At 38.4% G+C, this 19,812-nt stretch overlaps 1 protein-coding gene across 16 annotated transcripts in view; it reads right to left on the bottom strand.

Moving 5' to 3' along the window:
* otofa (otoferlin a) overlaps positions 1-19,812 on the bottom strand; it is a 157,434-nt gene that overhangs the window by 86,255 nt on the left and 51,367 nt on the right. For all 16 annotated transcript variants that reach the window (XM_061987276.2, XM_061987288.2, XM_061987289.2 and 13 more), the window contains exons 4-5: positions 17,344-17,443; positions 3,764-3,963 (exon numbers count right to left, since the gene is read on the bottom strand). In XM_061987276.2, the coding sequence (XP_061843260.1) occupies positions 3,764-3,963; positions 17,344-17,443 (300 nt within the window). The remainder of the gene's footprint in view (positions 1-3,763; positions 3,964-17,343; positions 17,444-19,812) is intronic.

Here is a 19,812-nt window from a genome sequence, read left to right as displayed (position 1 = left end):
TGTCAGGATTCTTGTCATTATCAGTACATTCTCAAGTTACTGTATAGACCAAAAAGAGAACGTTGACAATTTAGCTGTATAGAATTAACTTTTGAGTAAGACAATAAGTTATGTTATTTGCTTGAGAGAAAGCCAAGACAGTAATTTTATATAAAGTATGGGCAAAATAATGCATCCTACTTGGACATGCGTTCCACTTCACTGCAACACTGCAGAGTGACACTAAAACCCACTAAAAAAGTGATATATCCATTGGAAATGAAACAAAACCTCTGCGGATACTTTTCACCGAGGCGTAGCAGATAGCAAAAAGAAAAAAAAAGTGTCAAGGCGCTGCCATAAATCATTCTGAAGGCCCTGAGCCCACATGGGGGCAGGTGGAGAAGAGATGCTCGCCTGTGGCAATTTAAGGTACGATTTCTTCAATTTTGGGAGTAGATGATGAAATGGTTTGTCTTACAAGCTGCCATGTGAAATTAATTCAAATGCCAACAAACTGCAATGAGCTCAAACTATTCTAAAAGTACTATCATGACCTTAAAGCAGAGGTGTCCAAAGTGCGGCCCAGGGGCCATTTGCAGCCCGCAGCTAATTTTTTATTGCCCGCGGCACATTTGGAAAAAGTATCACATAAAAAACATAAAAAAAGTGGAATAAAAGAGCATGCAGGTGAGATGTAACAAGAAAATATTGCAATGTTGACTAATATCAAAACTAACACAAAGCTGCCATGCTTTTTCTTCCTTTAAAACTTGCATTGCTCAACAAATAATAATGAATAAAAATCTATATTGTTATGAAGAGGGATATATACCGAGTACTTGTATTTTTGGCACCGGTTCCTAATAAATTCGGTCCATGAGGACCGTGAAGATTTTGGAGTAACGATACTGCTATCGGTATTTTTTGTTCCAGCTGACCTACGTAATTATAACACGCTGTCACATTCAGTTCGGCTGCCACTGCTACACGTTCAAATCAGCTTTAAATAATGACAAATAAAGAAGCAACACCACACAAAAGTTTGTAACAAACAATATTTCCTCCTCAAAAGTTCCTCAAAGTCACGCACGCTGTGTCAGATTGAAGTGAACACACTTAACTCATGACGAGTCAAGACTTTGTTTCATCAACCGTCTAAACCACAGGCCAATATTAATCCTCTTAAAAAAGTAAAAAATTGAAGTATAATATAATAATCCATAAAGTTGCTTTGAAGTAATATAGCATCCACGGACAGGTCTCTTCCCTAGGGAGAAATAAGCTGCTTTTGTGGACTGTTTGGTATTGTGTGCGCGTGTTCGGTTGCTTTGTGATCCTAATGTTGTGAGTATGTGTTCAATCATACAAAGTAAGTTTGACGTGGTGTTGAAATAGAGTTGTTGAACCTACTCACTGAATGTCATTATCCTGTAGTGAAGTCTGCTTCCAATGTAACAGAACCTGATGTACTGGTGGTTCCGAATCTGAAAAGACTGTGAGATGAGGTCACTCTTTTATTGACCCTATCAGTGCCTTGAAGGGTCCAGAGAACCAGTGCAATAAACATCACATTTTCCACATAGATAGCTTGAAGTGTGGAAATTGTGTTGTCTGAAGGAACTTTGGATGGACCATCTTCATTAACTACATTTGGGAACTTTTGGAAGAGTGGCTGGCAGTCGTGAGGAACTTTTTTTTAAATTGGAGACAAGCCAGTTACTTACAGGCTGATCTCTTCCGGAAGCCTCAGTCTGTTCAAGTCAGTCATGTCTCAAGAGGACAGATTTCGGCAAGATTTGGCAAACTTTTATTCAGTGGACACATACCAACTGTTGGATGTACTGGATCCCGATTCCACATTAATGATTGAGAGTCCCTTCCAAAGGCACACTGGTGCCAGTATTGGAAGTGCAAAGTACTCATGCAAGACTTGTGTACATAATAGTTTTATAGACATACAGTAGAGCCTGACACACTAAGGGTTTGCGTGCACTAAAACACGTGCAAACTTGATAGCCCACGCAAAGCTGATCTACTAAGATTTTGCACTGAGGATTGTGTCTCTTAAAGGGGCTGTTTGCAACTTGCTCACAGTTAAATTTTTCAAAGCAAAAAATAAAACAAGAACACAATTGTCTAGCTTGTGTTACCATTATTGGTTTAACAGAAAACATTTTTTGTTAAAACGGTCTATAAATTTCACAGTTACTAAAGTCAACACGTACACGCACGCACACATACAAAAGCAGTCCAAGAGAAGCAACGAACAATTCCATGCCACGTTGTTGTTATTGGAGAATATACATACAATGACAGCTAACAATAACTATCTAAATTGCTATTATTAGATAACAACACTCAAAGCTAATGCGCGTGCATGTGTTTCGTACGCACAAAGTTAGGTCATTTTGTCCTAGAAGCCGAAAGAGGGCGGGATGTACTTTGTAAAACACCTTGGAAAGTTAGCGTCCTCTAGGCAAATGTGTAAATGTTGCAAACAGCCCCTTTAATTGAGCAAAATCGATTTAGCGCGTCTCTTCATGTATATGAAAAATATATAGTGATCACAACGCCCTCAATACTGGGAGGAGGAGATGCAAATATAGCCATTTATTTGATTTATCAAGACTGAAACTGTTCTGCGGTAGCTGTTTTGCATCTATATTTAGCACGTCTAGAACGTGCGTACCAACTGGCACAGTTCCGCACAAATGTAAGAAAGGAGGGGATTGCGCCGCAAAGACAGATATTGGAGAGAGAAACCTCTGTCCATGTGCACGTCAACATATTTACACTGTCAAAAATTTTAATATTAAAACATATCTTCTGTTTAGCAATGATACCATATTATAAAACAGCTGACTGACTTAAGAGGCTGATTAAAACAAATTGTATTGATTTGTTTTGGTGTCTGCATGAGTTTTTTTTTTTCTATTGGCATTCTTTTTTTTCCTTCAAGACATGTAAAAAAAATCTTGCAATATGCATTTTCTTGCATCTGGAACAACACTGCAGCCTCCCAGGAAGAACCTTCGGCATGCTAAAAATAGGTTCTGTTGTCTACTTCTATTATATTTGTCTGATCGATGCATGTTCTACAACATAACGGAACAGCACAGTACTCACGGTTCTTTACTTTGGGCACGCTTTTTAGCACTTGTTATTTGAATTTTATAGATCAAGCCCTTAGTTTGATGGTATCTAGGCAACAATTGGGCATTAAATCTAAAAAAATATGTGATATAAAAACAAGTATCTTAAAGCTTCACAAACATTTACATATTTTCTGGAAATATTATTAGTAATAGAGGCATATAACTTCTTTTTTACCATTGGATGACAGCTGCAGGTACTAATGTTATCTTGTCAATTTATTAGTGGCATCAAGTAAAGTCTCACATGGGTGTTTTAAGATAATATGGGATAGTCTCAAAGTTATCATATACAGTGTGTTGCCTTAAAGGAAAGTTTAGGCCAAAGGAAGGAAAACAGACTCATAAACCTGCTGTGCAAAGGCTGGGAAGCACAAAGCATGACAATTGGAAATGTTCCTCAAGGTTAAAATGTTACATATATTCTCTTTTTCCAGCTCCTTCACATCTTTCTTACAGAGGAGTTATACCAGATTAATGTTTTAAGTCCATCAAGCTTCATTTTGTGAATGAGAAACATTTTTGAGATTGTTCAGCAAGCATTGGTCACAGTCTGAAACCTAACTACTGAACCTTGGCAAATAATCAGAAAAACCTTTACCATTTTGTATTGTGCATGTTGGACTCACTTTCTGAATGTCGCTATGGATCCTTGCAAGGATCGTCCCGCAGACGCTCCCGATCCGTGACTTTGTCCGGACAGCAGGCTTTCTGTCTCAAAAGAAAACACGCCATCACGGTCATCGGGAACATCCAGTAGCTCTCCGTTGCGCCACATGCCCACTGTGCCATCCATCGACTGGTATCTGATCTCTATGGTAACGCTGGTCTGGAAACAGAAGGAAGGCTTGATTGAGTGAGGATTGACATATCTTTGACTGAATGGGAAAATTTTCTTCATTGCAATGCATTCACTCCAAAATGTTGACCAAAATGTATGATAACCAGCAATATAAGACAACCTCTCTTTTTCAAGATCCGTTTTTGTGAAAAAAAAGTTTTAGGACAAAATGCATCTTATTTTATCATGTTTTCAATATCAGGGACATAACAGCAAGAGTAGTACTTAAATTTACGTGCTTAATTGATTCTGTAATGAGCTATTAATTCTAAACACTCCCATTGAAATGAATTGAAATCCATTTAATTTGGGCTTGGCCTCCCCAAAACAACACCATTTTAACATTTAACATACCTTTTAAAAGGAAAAGCACACTTTAAGATAATAAGTATTGTATAAACACGTGACTAACAACTTTTATGAAATTATGTAATAGTAATATTAATGCTTCACTGTCAAATAAACCATCAGCAGCTTTTCTATATTTCTGCCGTTTGAATATTATTTTAACATTTTTGACTGGCATAAGACTCCTTCTGCTTCAGTATGGTGCAGACTCGCAGTGATACATTCAAATTGCTTTGCTAAGTTGGTGACACACTCTGTCATGTTTTTTAATGATGTGTTTTAATTCAATGAATATCATCCACTTCTTTTTCTCCGCATTGTCCTTCACCCACACGTTCTTCCTTCCCATGTTTGGAAAAACTAAGTCCATCTCTAGCTATAAGCTAATGCTGCGACCAGATGTTTGAGCTGCTCTTACGAGTTCACTGTGGCATTTGCTACGCCAGCTAATGGCGTGGATGCTTGTAACTCAAATTTTTGCTTAAAACTTAAAGCATAACAATTAGCAGAGAGACAGCTGTTATCTGAAAACACTCTAAAGTTGGGGCACCCCTAAGTTGAGGTACTTCTGTATCGGCAAAAAATACATTTATCAGCTGCTCGATCATCAGTCATTTGGTGCCGAATATGCTGGTTTTATTCCAAAAAAAATCTCTAGATCCTGAATTATACTGTACCTATAGGTATTTTGCAAAGTAGGTAAATTTTAATTCTTTATAAGCCCTCCACACAGCTTTCACATACACTTATAAACACTTCCTATTCTCTTAAAACCCGTCACACGCTTTAAAATGTACAGAATGTATTTCTAACATGGGAATGTCATGGGTACTCAAATCTCAATGTACTCAATGGTACTTAGTGCATTTTTAATATCTGCGGTGTACTGAGACCATAGTAAGTGAACCACAAAGTGACTAGGGAACACGGTACTATACATTTCACTCCACACAGCTTTAGCACACACTTTTAAAAACTTCCTATGCTCTTAGATGAGTCATATTATGATTTTTTTTTTACATTTAAAACACTTCCTTGTGGTCTACATAACATGTAATGTTGGTTCTTTGGTCAAAATTTTGCATTGATTTTGTTTTACAAACCATCTATAAGCTGCTTACTGACTATCTCTTCAGGGTGCGCAATTTTGTGGCCGGTCTTACTTACATGCCTCCACTTCGGCGTCTTTTTCCCCGTCAGCCATGTTGTAGTTTTTAGCGCTTCCATATCGAGGCTACTGACAGAGATAAGTTTGAACTATACACTACTTTGTATTAAAAATGGCAACAGCACAGGATGCATGTGCATGTATGAGCCAGTCTACCCCACAACAAGAGGATAGAGAAAAATAAGGAACTTAGTGACTTCAACTTCGGACTACAATGGCGGACTGGTGCAAAGCTCTTCGGGTAAATCTCTACCATATATGGAGATATCCACTGACGTCACACTTGGGAAAAACGTCACAAATTATCATCACATGTTGGGAAACGTCACCAATCTAAAACGGCATGTTTGGAACAAGTTTGAAAAAAGGCAAGATTGTTCTATAATTATCTCCACCATGCCTCCATTGTTTGATTTCAAATTTCCGGGACTTACAGGGATCCCAAATACACAAAAACAGGTACCAACAGGTAAGAAAAGTTGGTTTTAGCAAAAAAATGTGTTTCCTTTGACAAAAAGAGCATAACACATAAAAACAACATAGAAAGCTTTATATCAGTGAATACATCTAAAGTCGATCTAGACATTTAAGCATTTAAAGTTAAAAAAAATATATATATATATATAACTTTAAGACTTTAATGACTGAAACCCTTTCAGGTCCTCTGACCTATAACGTTCATAACATTGAGGGATTCCTTGAGGGTTAAAGCACTTCATATACTCTAAAACCAGCGTAATTTTAACATGAACACTTAAATAGTTCCTCAAATCTCAATGTACTCAATGGTACTCAGTTGTTTTTTAAATTCTGCGATATACTGAGACCGTAATAAGTGAACTGCGAAGTGACAAGGGAACACTGTACTTGGCATTTCAACATATGACACAATTTGTATCCTTAAATGTTGACATATAAAGGACATTTTCTGTTGTCCATGGGTTGGCAATACTCTAATTGACTAATTTTCCTACTGACTATAGCAACTGCATTCTATGTATTTTCGGATGGTTGTAACCTCTTAACTTGGCATGACATATACCCAAAATACATGGGATACATTTTAGTTGTGTCTGATCACGTATTGCTTTTGAAATATGGTCAAGTGACAACAATACTAATGAAGCAGGGCATATATGCTTCTTTACCACACAGTTATGGCTCAAAGCTCTTGTCCTTTGTTTACCTGCATGTATCAATCTTTCTGTGGCAATTAAAGACATTATACACCACCTTGAGGATAACTGCCGTCACATTTCGGATGTAATGAAGCTGTCATTATAGGAGTTGTAAATCATCGCTATAGTGCCTGCTGGGCTTGAAATGAGGTTGACAGTAGTTTAATCCCCACCAGAAACAATGGTAGTTTGTCTTCTGTGCGTCTTCAAAGGTTTGGTTTTGCCTTATTAATCTTCTGACTTTCACTTCATTTTTAGCCCAAAGAAGACAAACATATTGTTCAGCACACAGATGGATGAGCGGAGAAATTAAATGTTTTCTTTCTCTCTCTGAGCTGTTCCTTTTATTCTTACAGGGTAATTGGTGTCGTTTTATTTTTGTTACCATAGCAACCACACCAGCACATACATTATATACAGTATTTGCAACTGAAAGGGTTAACCTTGGGCTTCATTTCTTCACACCACTGACATTCTTAAGTATGTGTGTGTGTGTGTGTGTGTGTGTGTGTGTGTGTGTGTGTGTGTGTGTGTGTGTGTGTGTGTGTGTGTGTGTGTGTGTGTGTGTGTGTGTGTGTGTGTGTGTGTGTGTGTGTGTGTGTGTACTACATGCATGACTCCCCTTCATGTGTATGTTGTAAGCTCGCACACCCCCTAATGTGTGTTATCGTGTAAAAAACATCACACCAGCACACACAGATCCTCCATTCCAACTGTGCGCCACAGGGAAGCTTTAAACTCGCTCCAGTGCCATTCTCATTCCCACATGCATGCAGTATTAGACCTTCAATTTAAAAAGAACTACTGTCATTCTTGCACTGATCTTCTGTCTTTGATGTGCCCAAAAATCCACTCAACAGCTAGAATTAGTACATACAGCAAGGGTACAGATACGCTGATGTTGCTAAGAGACAGAGCCATTTATTTTTTACTTCTTTTTAAAATTTCAGGTGCTACTCTCTATCGGTGTGCAGGTGCAGTGTGCGTTTCTTAGAGCACATTGAGCCAAACTCGTGTGAGAAATGTCAAGGTAATCAGTTTAATTTAATTTAACACAAAGTTGCTGATTGTTTGCAAAAGTAATAGCACAGCCCACTTACTGGAGATGCATCCATCTTCAACCGCTTATCCGGAATCGGGTCGCGGGGACAACAGCTCCAGCAGAGTCCCCCAGACTTCCCTCTCCAGAGCAACATTAGCAACTTCCTCCTGGGGAATCCCGAAGCATTCCCAGGCCAGAGAGGAGATGTAATCCCCCCATCTGGTCCTTGGCCTACCGCGGGGTCTCCTCCCAGTGGGACGTGCAACGAGGACCTCCCTAGGGAGACACTCGTGAGGCATCCGCACGAGATGCCCGAACCACCTAAGCTGGCTCCTTTCCAAGCGGAGTAGCAGCGGCTCTACTCAGAGTCTCTCTCGGGTGACTGAACTTCTCACCCTATTTCTAAGGGAGATGCCAGCCACCCTTCTGAGGAAACTCATTTCGGCCGCTTGTATCCGCGATCTTATTCTTTCGGTCATGACCCACACTTCATGACCATAGGTGAGAGTAGGAATGTAGATAGCTCGGTAGACCGAGAGCTTTGCCTTCTGGCTCAGCTCTCGTTTCGTCACAACAGTGCGGCAGAGAGACTGCAATACTGCCCCAGCTGCTCCGATTCTCCGGCTGATTTCCTTCTCCATCTTTCCCTCACTCGTGAACAAGACCCCGAGATACTTAAACTCCTCCACCTGGGACAGAGTTTCGTCCTCTACCTGGACTGTACAAACCATCGGTTTGGAGATGCAAGTTTGGCTAAATGTTGACGCTCATTAAGCGATTCAGGAGGAGATGGGACTTGAACAAAGGATAGAAAAATAAGCAGTTCAAGCTAGCATTTTAGCTTCATGTCTTGAGCACTGGCGATTGCTCTATACTGCAAGGAAAGCTCAGCTTTGTCTAAAATGTCAAAAAATAAATAAGAATAAGTGGTCAAATATGTACTTTTGTGTTTACATTTCATTGACTTAATATGCACTTGAATAAGTTGTACTTTTGGTCAGGTTGCGACTTTCTTCTCATTCATTGTAATAGCGTCACAGTGGTGCATTAAACAGTGTTGAAGCTGAGCGTCCATTGACTTTAATGGGGGAGCATAGAGTGGGTTGTTTCACTGCAGCCAAAGTAGACAATCATTGGATAAATGCTAGGCTTTGTCTCGCCATGGATGCCGAGTGTCTCTGAAAGTGAATGGAAAGTGGGCTTGGCCTCGGCTGGCTTGGACTTTGGGCTTCTGCATGATGATTGGATGATCTTGCTGAGGCTCAATCTCTTTTTGATTGACAGCAAAATGAGCAAATTAGCGATCTCTTTAAATTTAAACCACAACCAGAGCATTTTTCAAGTTTCATTCCGTTGTTCTGAGTTGATATGGAGACTATACTCGTGTTTAGAAAGTAGCTGTAAATGAGCATCTCCTTCTTAAAAGACCAGCAGCCGCCCCTCAAAGTCTTGTAGGAGGAATGTCCACCAGAGCTGTTGCTCTTGAATTGAATGTTCATTTCTCTACCATAAGCCGTCTCCAAATGCATTTTTCTGAGAATTTGGCAGTACATCCAACTGGCCTCACAACCGCAAACAACGTGTAACCACACCAGCCCAGAACCTCCACATCCAGCAGGTGCACCTCCATGATCATCTGAGACCAGCCACCCAGACAGCCGCTGCAACAATTGGTTTGCATAACCAAAGAATTTCTGCACAAACTGTGAGAAACCGTCTCAGGGAAGCTCATCTGCATGCTCGTCGTCCTCGACCTGACTGCAGTTCGTCATCATAACGGACTTGAGTGGGCAAATGCTCACATTCAATGGCATCTGGCACATTGGAGAGGTGTTCTCTTCACGGGCAAATCCCGGTTTTCACTGTTCATGGCATATGGCAGACAGCGCGTGTGGCGTCATGTGGGAGAGCGGTTTGCTGATGTCAACGTTATGAATCAAGTGGCCCATAGTGTGGGTGGGGTTATGGTATGGGCAGGCGTACGTTGTTAACAACAAATGCAAGTTCATTTGATTGATGGCATTTTGAATGCACAGAGATACTGTGACGAGATCCTGAGGCCCAATGTTGTACCATTCACCCGAGACCATCACCTCATGTTGCAGCATTGTCAATGCACGGCCCCACGTTGCAAGGATCTGCACACAATTCCTGGAAGCTAAGAACATCCCAGTTCTTGCATGGCCAGCATACTCACCGGACATGTCACCCATTGAGCACGTTTGGGATGCTATGGATCGGCGTATACCACAGCGTGTTCCAGTTCCTGCCAATATCCAGCAACTTCACACAGCCATTGAAGAGAAGTGGACCAACATTCCACAGGCCACAATCAAGGAGATGTGTTGCACTGCGTGAGGCAAATGGTGGTCACACCAGATACCATACTTGCCAACCTTGAGACCTCCGATTTCGGGAGGTGGGGGGTGGGGGGCGTGGTCAAGAGGGGAGGGGTATATTTACAGCTAGAATTCACCAAGTCAAGTATTTCATATATATATATATATATATATATATATATATATATATATATATATATATATAGCTAGAATTCACTGAAAGTCAAGTATTTCTTATATATATATGCACATATATATATATATATATATATATATATATATATATATATATATATATATATATATACATATATATATATATATATATATATATATATATATATATATATATATATACACACATTTCAGAGTGGCCTTTCATTGTGGGCAGCCTAAGGCACACCTTAATCATGCTGGTTAATCAACATCTTTATATGCCACTCCTGTGAGGTAGAATGGATTATCTTGGCAAAGAAGAAGTGCTCACTAACACAGATTTAGACAGATTTCTGAACAATATTTGAGAAAATTTGGTCTTTTGTGTGTATAGTGAAAGTTTGACATTTTTGAGTTCACCTCATGCAAAAAGGGAGCAAAAACAAAAGTGTTGCGTTTATATTTTTGTTCAATTTATATATATATATATATATATATATATATATATATATATATATATATATATATATATATACGTATATATATACAGGCCCGGCCCTAACCAATCTGGCGCCCTAGGCAAGATTTTAGGTGGCGCCCCCCCACATCGGCAGTGAAGTATATATACTCACAAGAACCTGAATAGCTTTGTCTTTGACCTTCTTTTTTTTTTACTTACAACTATACCTAATATATAAAGGGGTGGAAAAGTGACGGTTACCTGCAGGGCAAACATTAGCTAACCAGAAGGCAATAACAATGCATACCTGCCAACTTTTGAAATCAGAAAAACCTAGTAGCCAGGGTCCAGGGGCCGCAGGCCCCGGTAAGTCCAGGACAAAGTCCTGGTGGGGGGTTCAGGCTTCGCCCCCCGACGCAAAATGATTGATTGCATTCAGACAGGTTAAAATGTTGCTAAAACCATCACTTTTCTATCAGTCACAGTGACTTTTCAAAACTAAAATATTACAGCAAAAATCATATGGGTTGATTGACATGTTTATTCTGTAAGATAACTTCAATAGTTTGAAATTATTTTGACAGTTAATGCCAGTTATCCTGTCAACCTTTCACAAGACTTCAATTTGTTAATTGAAAGTATAAACAGTATAAACACTTTTTACAGTAAACAAATGGTAAAACAATACTAAACAATTCCATTAAAAAAGAAATTGGTGTCATTAACTTTCTGTCCAAGCTTGTATAATCTACTGCCTTGTTCAATTGTAAAAAATATTCTGTGCCTAAAATTCACATTTTTATCACAATTATCATACTGTAAACCTGGTAAGCTAACTTCATTAAAATGAATAGTCCTGTCAATAGCATGGAATTACAATTCAAATGTAGTTTTTTTGTAAGCCTTTCAAAAGAATTCAAAATATGAAAAATTAATGAAAATTAATTTAAGCCATCAGACACTTGAAAAGTGGCACATCACATCTCTAATGTAATCATTTTAACTTTTCAACAGAAATAGCACTGCAAAAATATTAAGGACATACTGTATTTTGGTAGTTATGCTGTCAACATTTAACAAGATTTCTTCAACTTGGACTTGAAAGCATAAATAGTATAAACACTTTTAACAGTATAACAGTACTAAACAATTCCAATAGATAACATTGGTGTCATTACCTTTTTGTGGCTAAAATCCAAATTTAGCAACGGCATTAGACTTGTGTTTTTTTGTCCCAACGTGGTCTTTTACATCGCTAATTCCTCCGTGTCCGATCGAAAAATCTTGTCTGCACAAGGTGCAATTCGCGTAGTTTTCACCCTTTTTGGAACGGATAATTATTCCCGGATAGGCTTTTGAATATTCTTCACTGCAGTTTTCTTTTCGGTTTAAGACTCGTTTGCGATTTTTCTCCGGCTGATTCAATGTTTGGAAACAATGGGCAACAGGTGCCTCGTGCTTGGCAGCGGTGCTATAAATAGCCTCGCGCATGGCATTCGGAATGGCTCGATAGGAAGTTACGGGAAGCAGTGTCGATTGTGATTGTTGTTACGCGATTTCGTGAATAAAACTTGAAAAAAAAAAAATGTAATTAATGAAAAACCGTATTTTTTATCACTGCAACCGTAACCCGGAATAGGTTGATGAAAACCGTACTAATTACGGGAAAACCGGAGTAGTTGGCAGGTATGACAATGTAAACAAAAAACACCTGCTTAAAAGATCTAATACAAACATTTATATGCACGTACAACACTTAGAACTTTTAGCATATCAGTATGTGGAATTAAATTATGGAATGGATTAAGTAAAGAAGTTAAAAATTGTACTGATATGATCCAGTTTAAGAGGTTGTTCAAAATAATAGTGCTTGCAGAGTACAAAGAAGAAGAATTATGAGAAATACTTTCAACCTTATTGAAAATAAGATATTCTTCATCTCAGTATGTTAATAATGACTGAATTAATTAATTAATTACATATTACAAAACTGTTGTATACTAATTCATAGATGTTATTTTATTATATAAAAAGGTCAGTAAATGATTCTATATATTTGTAAACGCTTTGAAGTGGGAAAGGGGTAGGATTAAATAAGCTTTGCTTCTTCCTACTCCTTTTCGGGCATGATGTAAAATGAAATAATATGAAATTGTGTGATGTATTATGATGTAAGTGTGTTCATGTTCGAAATAAACTAAAGAAAGAAAGAAATGTCCCTGAGGAATGTAAGGTGGGAGTACTGTAATTACCTAACGTTACATTATTATTTTCCATAACAATTTAGCCCCCTCCACAATATTAACCCGACGTTAAAACAGAACTAGCTATTTATTGATTAGCAATTGCCGAATCATGTAACATTAGCTTAATGCTAAAAAGCCAGGTTACTATCACATTCTGTAACAGACAAATAATTTCATGTAGGCTAACGCTACCTACCTGCTACCTCTGTCTGTTCTCGTTTCTCCTCCTCTTCTTTTCTCTTTTTTCTTCCCTGGGCACCTGACAGTTTTGGCATCTTGTGTTGATTTTTTGATGTGGTGACGTCCAAAAAGAGTCATGATACGGGAAGGGAGGGGGCGCACCGTGCGGAGGGAGGAGGGCGCAATGTTGTAACAAATAATATTTCTATTAAATAGGCTTTACTTTGCATTTTAATTAACGTGGGATTATTTTTTGTATTTAGAAATAATAGTACCAACTTTTTTTCTTTTTTTTTTTTTTCTCCAACATTTGTGGCACTGGCGTGGCGCCCCCTGATGGACGGCGCCCTTAGCATTTGCCTATACGGCCTATGCCACGGGCCGGCCCTGTATATATATATATATACATATATATATATACAGGTAAAAGCCAGTAAATTAGAATATTTTGAAAAACTTGATTTATTTCAGCAATTGCATTCAAAAGGTGTAACTTGTACATTATATTTATTCATTGCACACAGACTGATGCATTCAAATGTTTATTTCATTTAATTTTGATGATTTGAAGTGGCAACAAATGAAAATCCAAAATTCCGTGTGTCACAAAATTAGAATATTACTTAAGGCTAATACAAAAAAGGGATTTTTAGAAATGTTGGCCAACTGAAAAGTATGAAAATGAAAAATATGAGCATGTACAATACTCAATACTTGGTTGGAGCTCCTTTTGCCTCAATTACTGCGTTAATGCGGCGTGGCATGGAGTCGATGAGTTTCTGGCACTGCTCAGGTGTTATGAGAGCCCAGGTTGCTCTGATAGTGGCCTTCAACTCTTCTGCGTTTTTGGGTCTAGCATTCTGCATCTTCCTTTTCACAATACCCCACAGATTTTCTATGGGGCTAAGGTCAGGGGAGTTGGCGGGCCAATTTACAACAGAAATACCATGGTCCGTAAACCAGGCACGGGTAGATTTTGCGCTGTGTGCAGGCGCCAAGTCCTGTTGGAACTTGAAATCTCCATCTCCATAGAGCAGGTCAGCAGCAGGAAGCATGAAGTGCTCTAAAACTTGCTAGTAGACGGCTGCGTTGACCCTGGATCTCAGGAAACAGAGTGGACCGACACCAGCAGATGACATGGCACCCCAAACCATCACTGATGGTGGAAACTTTACACTAGACTTCAGGCAACGTGGATCCTGTGCCTCTCCTGTCTTCCTCCAGACTCTGGGACCTCGATTTCCAAAGGAAATGCAAAATTTGCATGGTTGGGTGATGGTTTGGGGTGCCATGTCATCTGCTGGTGTCGGTCCACTCTGTTTCCTGAGATCCAGGGTCAACGCAGCCGTCTACCAGCAAGTTTTAGAGCACTTCATGCTTCCTGCTGCTGACCTGCTCTATGGAGATGGAGATTTCAAGTTCCAACAGGACTTGGCGCCTGCACACAGCGCAAAATCTACCCGTGCCTGGTTTACGGACAATGGTATTTCTGTTCTAAATTGGCCCGCCAACTCCCCTGACCTTAGCCCCATAGAAAATCTGTGGGGTATTGTGAAAAGGAAGATGCAGAATGCCAGACCCAAAAACGCAGAAGAGTTGAAGGCCACTATCAGAGCAACCTGGGCTCTCATAACACCTGAGCAGTGCCAGAAACTCATCGACTCCATGCCACGCCGCATTAACGCAGTAATTGAGGCAAAAGGAGCTCCAACCAAGTATTGAGTATTGTACATGCTCATATTTTTCATTTTCATACTTTTCAGTTGGCCAACATTTCTAAAAATCCCTTTTTTGTATTAGCCTTAAGTAATATTCTAATTTTGTGACACACGGAATTTTGGATTTTCATTTGTTGCCACTTCAAATCATCAAAATTAAATGAAATAAACATTTGAATGCATCAGTCTGTGTGCAATGAATAAATATAATGTACAAGTTACACCTTTTGAATGCAATTACTGAAATAAATCAAGTTTTTCAAAATATTCTAATTTACTGGCTTTTACCTGTGTGTATATATATATATATATACGTATATACTGGCTTTTACCTGTGTATATATATATATATATATATGTATATATATATATATATATATACGTATATGTATATATATATATATATATATATACAGGTAAAAGCCAGTAAATTAGAATATTTTGAAAAACTTGATTTATTTCAGTAATTGCATTCAAAAGGTGTAACTTGTACATTATATTTATTCATTGCACACAGACTGATGCATTCAAATGTTTATTTCATTTAATTTTGATGATTTGAAGTGGCAACAAATGAAAATCCAAAATTCCGTGTGTCACAAAATTAGAATATTACTTAAGGCTAATACAAAAAAGGGATTTTTAGAAATGTTGGCCAACTGAAAAGTATGAAAATGAAAAATACGAGCATGTACAATACTCAATACTTGGTTGGAGCTCCTTTTGCCTCAATTACTGCGTTAATGCGGCGTGGCATGGAGTCGATGAGTTTCTGGCACTGCTCAGGTGTTATGAGAGCCCAGGTTGCTCTGATAGTGGCCTTCAACTCTTCTGCGTTTTTGGGTCTGGCATTCTGCATCTTCCTTTTCACAATACCCCACAGATTTTCTATGGGGCTAAGGTCAGGGGAGTTGGCGGGCCAATTTAGAACAGAAATATCATGGTCCGTAAACCAGGCACGGGTAGATTTTGCGCTGTGTGCAGGCGCCAAGTCCTGTTGGAACTTGAAATCTCCATCTCCATAGAGCAGGTCAGCAGCAGGAAGCATGAAGTGCTCTAAAACTTGCTGGTAGACGGCTGCGTTGACCCTGGATCTCAGGAAACAGAGTGGACCGACACCAGCAGATGACATGGCACCCCAAACCATCACTGATGGTGGAAACTTTACACTAGACTTCAGGCAACGTGGATCCTGTGCCTCTCCTGTCTTCCTCCAGACTCTGGGACCTCGATTTCCAAAGGAAATGCAAAATTTGCATGGTTGGGTGATGGTTTGGGGTGCCATGTCATCTGCTGGTGTCGGTCCACTCTGTTTCCTGAGATCCAGGGTCAACGCAGCCGTCTACCAGCAAGTTTTAGAGCACTTCATGCTTCCTGCTGCTGACCTGCTCTATGGAGATGGAGATTTCAAGTTCCAACAGGACTTGGCGCCTGCACACAGCGCAAAATCTACCCGTGCCTGGTTTACGGACCATGATATTTCTGTTCTAAATTGGCCCGCCAACTCCCCTGACCTTAGCCCCATAGAAAATCTGTGGGGTATTGTGAAAAGGAAGATGCAGAATGCCAGACCCAAAAACGCAGAAGAGTTGAAGGCCACTATCAGAGCAACCTGGGCTCTCATAACACCTGAGCAGTGCCAGAAACTCATCGACTCCATGCCACGCCGCATTAACGCAGTAATTGAGGCAAAAGGAGCTCCAACCAAGTATTGAGTATTGCACATGCTCATATTTTTCATTTTCATACTTTTCAGTTGGCCAACATTTCTAAAAATCCCTTTTTTGTATTAGCCTTAAGTAATATTCTAATTTTGTGACACACGGAATTTTGGATTTTCATTTGTTGCCACTTCAAATCATCAAAATTAAATGAAATAAACATTTGAATGCATCAGTCTGTGTGCAATGAATAAATATAATGTACAAGTTACACCTTTTGAATGCAATTACTGAAATAAATCAAGTTTTTCAAAATATTCTAATTTACTGGCTTTTACCTGTGTATATATATACGTATATATATATATATATATATATATATATATATATATATATATATATATATATGTGTATATATATACGTATATATATATATATATATATATATATATATATATATATACGTATATATATATATATATATATATATATATATATGTATATATATATATATATATATATATATATATATATATATATATATATATATATATATATATATACGTATATATATATATATATATATATTCCGATACATACGTGTTTCCAGTCTTTGTTGTATTTTTTAATTGTTTAATTTAATTTAATTGATTAAATATGTAATCCGAGCACTGTACCGCAGGACACTTTGCTTAGTTAAAAAAAAAAGTTTTACAGCTAATTTTATGCCCTGTATTCAGTTACATGACTTAATTCCTGCATTTGTTGAATTTTTTTTTCCGTGGGAACAATCTATGCTTGCTTGATATGGACATGTTCACCTCAAAAACACTCCTGATACCCAAAACTAGTGGAGTGCAAGCAAGACTCACATTTATGGATGTGTTATTATCGTCTAAGAGTGTGTCAGTCAGCTCGAGCTGCCCCTCCTCCGCCACTTTCTGGAGCACCATGCAGAAAGTCCCCACCAGTCTGCAGGGGGAGATAAAAAAAATAAAACACACATCGATCAATACACACCATTATGTGTTTGTGTCCTGTACAGATGAACATGTGCTGTGACGCCATTGCCTGTAAAGACATTTAATCATTATCACAGTTCATGTTGACGCATGTATTCTTCACTCTTGCTCTGTGTAAGAGGTTAAAGAGCATATAAGTCATTAATGCTGACAAGGATGAGCTCAGACAAGCATTGAGAAAACTCCTCAGTTCATTTACTTTATGACAGACAGGTAGTTAAAATGAGATTAACAGCAGAATACTGCCACAATAATCCAGTTTGCTTGTATAGCAAAATAAATGTTTTTTTTCTAAAGCTTCTTATTCATTTTGAAAATGATGCAAGCTATAGCCTTTGCGAGATTGCTGCAGAAAGAAATCCATTTAGTACAATACAAAACATGTTTTGCTAAATAACACACCCCCAAGCATGAATGAATCCTTTGAAGGTCTGAACTGAAGTCTTGCAGAAATTCAGTGCTCAGTTCCGTATTTTACAACCTTTAGACTTTTAAGGTTCCACTGTACTGTTGTTCCTTTGCAATACCCCCTTACTCTATAGCCACAAGATCTATATATTTTTGTCAAAGTTACACATTTCTGAGAAAAATGTGTCCTGTTACGCAAAACACAAATGTCCACTGTAGAGTTCGCTGGTTCTAAGTTGGATAAAGTCTATTTTTGCAAGAAGAAAGTTCACACACACGATAAATCATTACTATTTCCGTACAGCCAAGACCGACTGTTTAGTACATTTATATTAAAGCTCAACTTATTCATGCCGGCCTACTGAGACTCATCTTTTTACTGGGGCTTTGGCTGAGTAGTTCTTATTGTTTGTTGTCTTGCAACTGAAACACACACATCTCAAAACTGTAGTCTTTGCAGGGAATAACTTAGGTGGTTGCAAACAAAACAAGATATGAAAGCCATGAGAAACTAATTATATTGTTTTACTTTATTCAATAAAAGTTTGAGTAGTTGTCACTAAGGTAGACTGACCATATGTCCTCTTTTCCCCGGACATGTCCTCTTTTGCGGGGTTGCCTCAAATGTCCGGCATTTTGAGTTAGGGTTGCGTGTATTTTCAATGTACGTTCAGGGTTAAGAAGGGGTTAAAAACAAAACAAATTGTGAAGGTGTGCGCACGCAGCAGCATTCGTGAGGGAGGGGCAGAGAACGAGAGAGCGAGGGAATGCTTGTTTTTTTATTGTATCGATAATCGCTTTCCGCCAGTTTTTTGTTTTGTTATATTTACCGGGTCAAATTTTCGTCCCCGTTTATTGCGTTTTTTAATTTTGATTCGCCAAAAGTTTTATCAATGACAAATACTGCCTCAGTTTGCACTCGGACAAGTTTACCACGAGGGGTTGTCAAAATAAAGACTTCATGGTAAACACTAAGGTGAGTGTAAAGTCAAAATTTTTAACTCCAGTAAATGAGTTATTTTAGTCTTTGTGAGTCCATGGAAACTTCACTTTTATCTCCCGCTGGATCCACATCATTCAAGGATGGAGACAGGTTAGCTGTTAGCTTCAAGCTAACCAGCACCCGAGCGACTCCTCCACCCCAAAAACATACTTTAAAGGTCAAAAAACGGGGCAATTGTTTGCCTTTTGAAGTGTTAATGTGGGAGGAGTGTTCAAAAGGAGTCTCTTGAAGAAGTGGCTGACAAGTTAGCATTGCTGACAGTGACGTCATCACCGTCATTGTTTACTGAAGCAGAAATGGTGACTGTGCGTTATGATAAACGCGCATGCGTCGCCAGGCTCTCCTTTTTATCGATATATTTATCAGATCAAATGTTTTATTATCTATAGCAGGGGTGTCAAAAGTGTGCCCCGGAGGCCATTTGCGGCCCACAGCTAATGTTTTAAAGGCCCACGGCACATTCTAAAAATACTATTGAAATAAACAAAAACATAACAAAAGTGAAATAAAAAAGCTTAAAGGTGAAATGTAATTTAAAAAAAGTTGCAATGTTGACTAATAAAACAAAGCTGTTTTTTTTCTTTCAAACTGTCATTGCTCAAAATATAATATTGAATCAAAATCAATGTTATTATGAATTATTGACCTATCCAAGGTTCCGATTACTTCACATCAAATATTCCACTTTGAAAAATATTTTTCGTGGAAGATTTTGCATATATTGTGTGTTTGCCATTAAAAACATAGTTTTGTTTGACAAAAAAGGGCGGAAAACAAACAAAAAAACAACATAACAAAAACTAAAACATTTAGAAATGAGGGATGGATCTCAAGTTGGTGTAGACTCCTTAAATATAAAATGTATGTATGCCCTGGCACACCATTATCATCATTTCATGACTGAAGCA

This window comes from Nerophis lumbriciformis, linkage group LG26 (genome assembly GCF_033978685.3).
Source record: "Nerophis lumbriciformis linkage group LG26, RoL_Nlum_v2.1, whole genome shotgun sequence".
Classification (NCBI taxonomy): Eukaryota; Metazoa; Chordata; class Actinopteri; order Syngnathiformes; family Syngnathidae; genus Nerophis; species Nerophis lumbriciformis.
The sequence above is the reverse complement of the archived record's forward strand: the minus strand, read 5'-3'. Positions and strand labels throughout refer to the sequence as shown.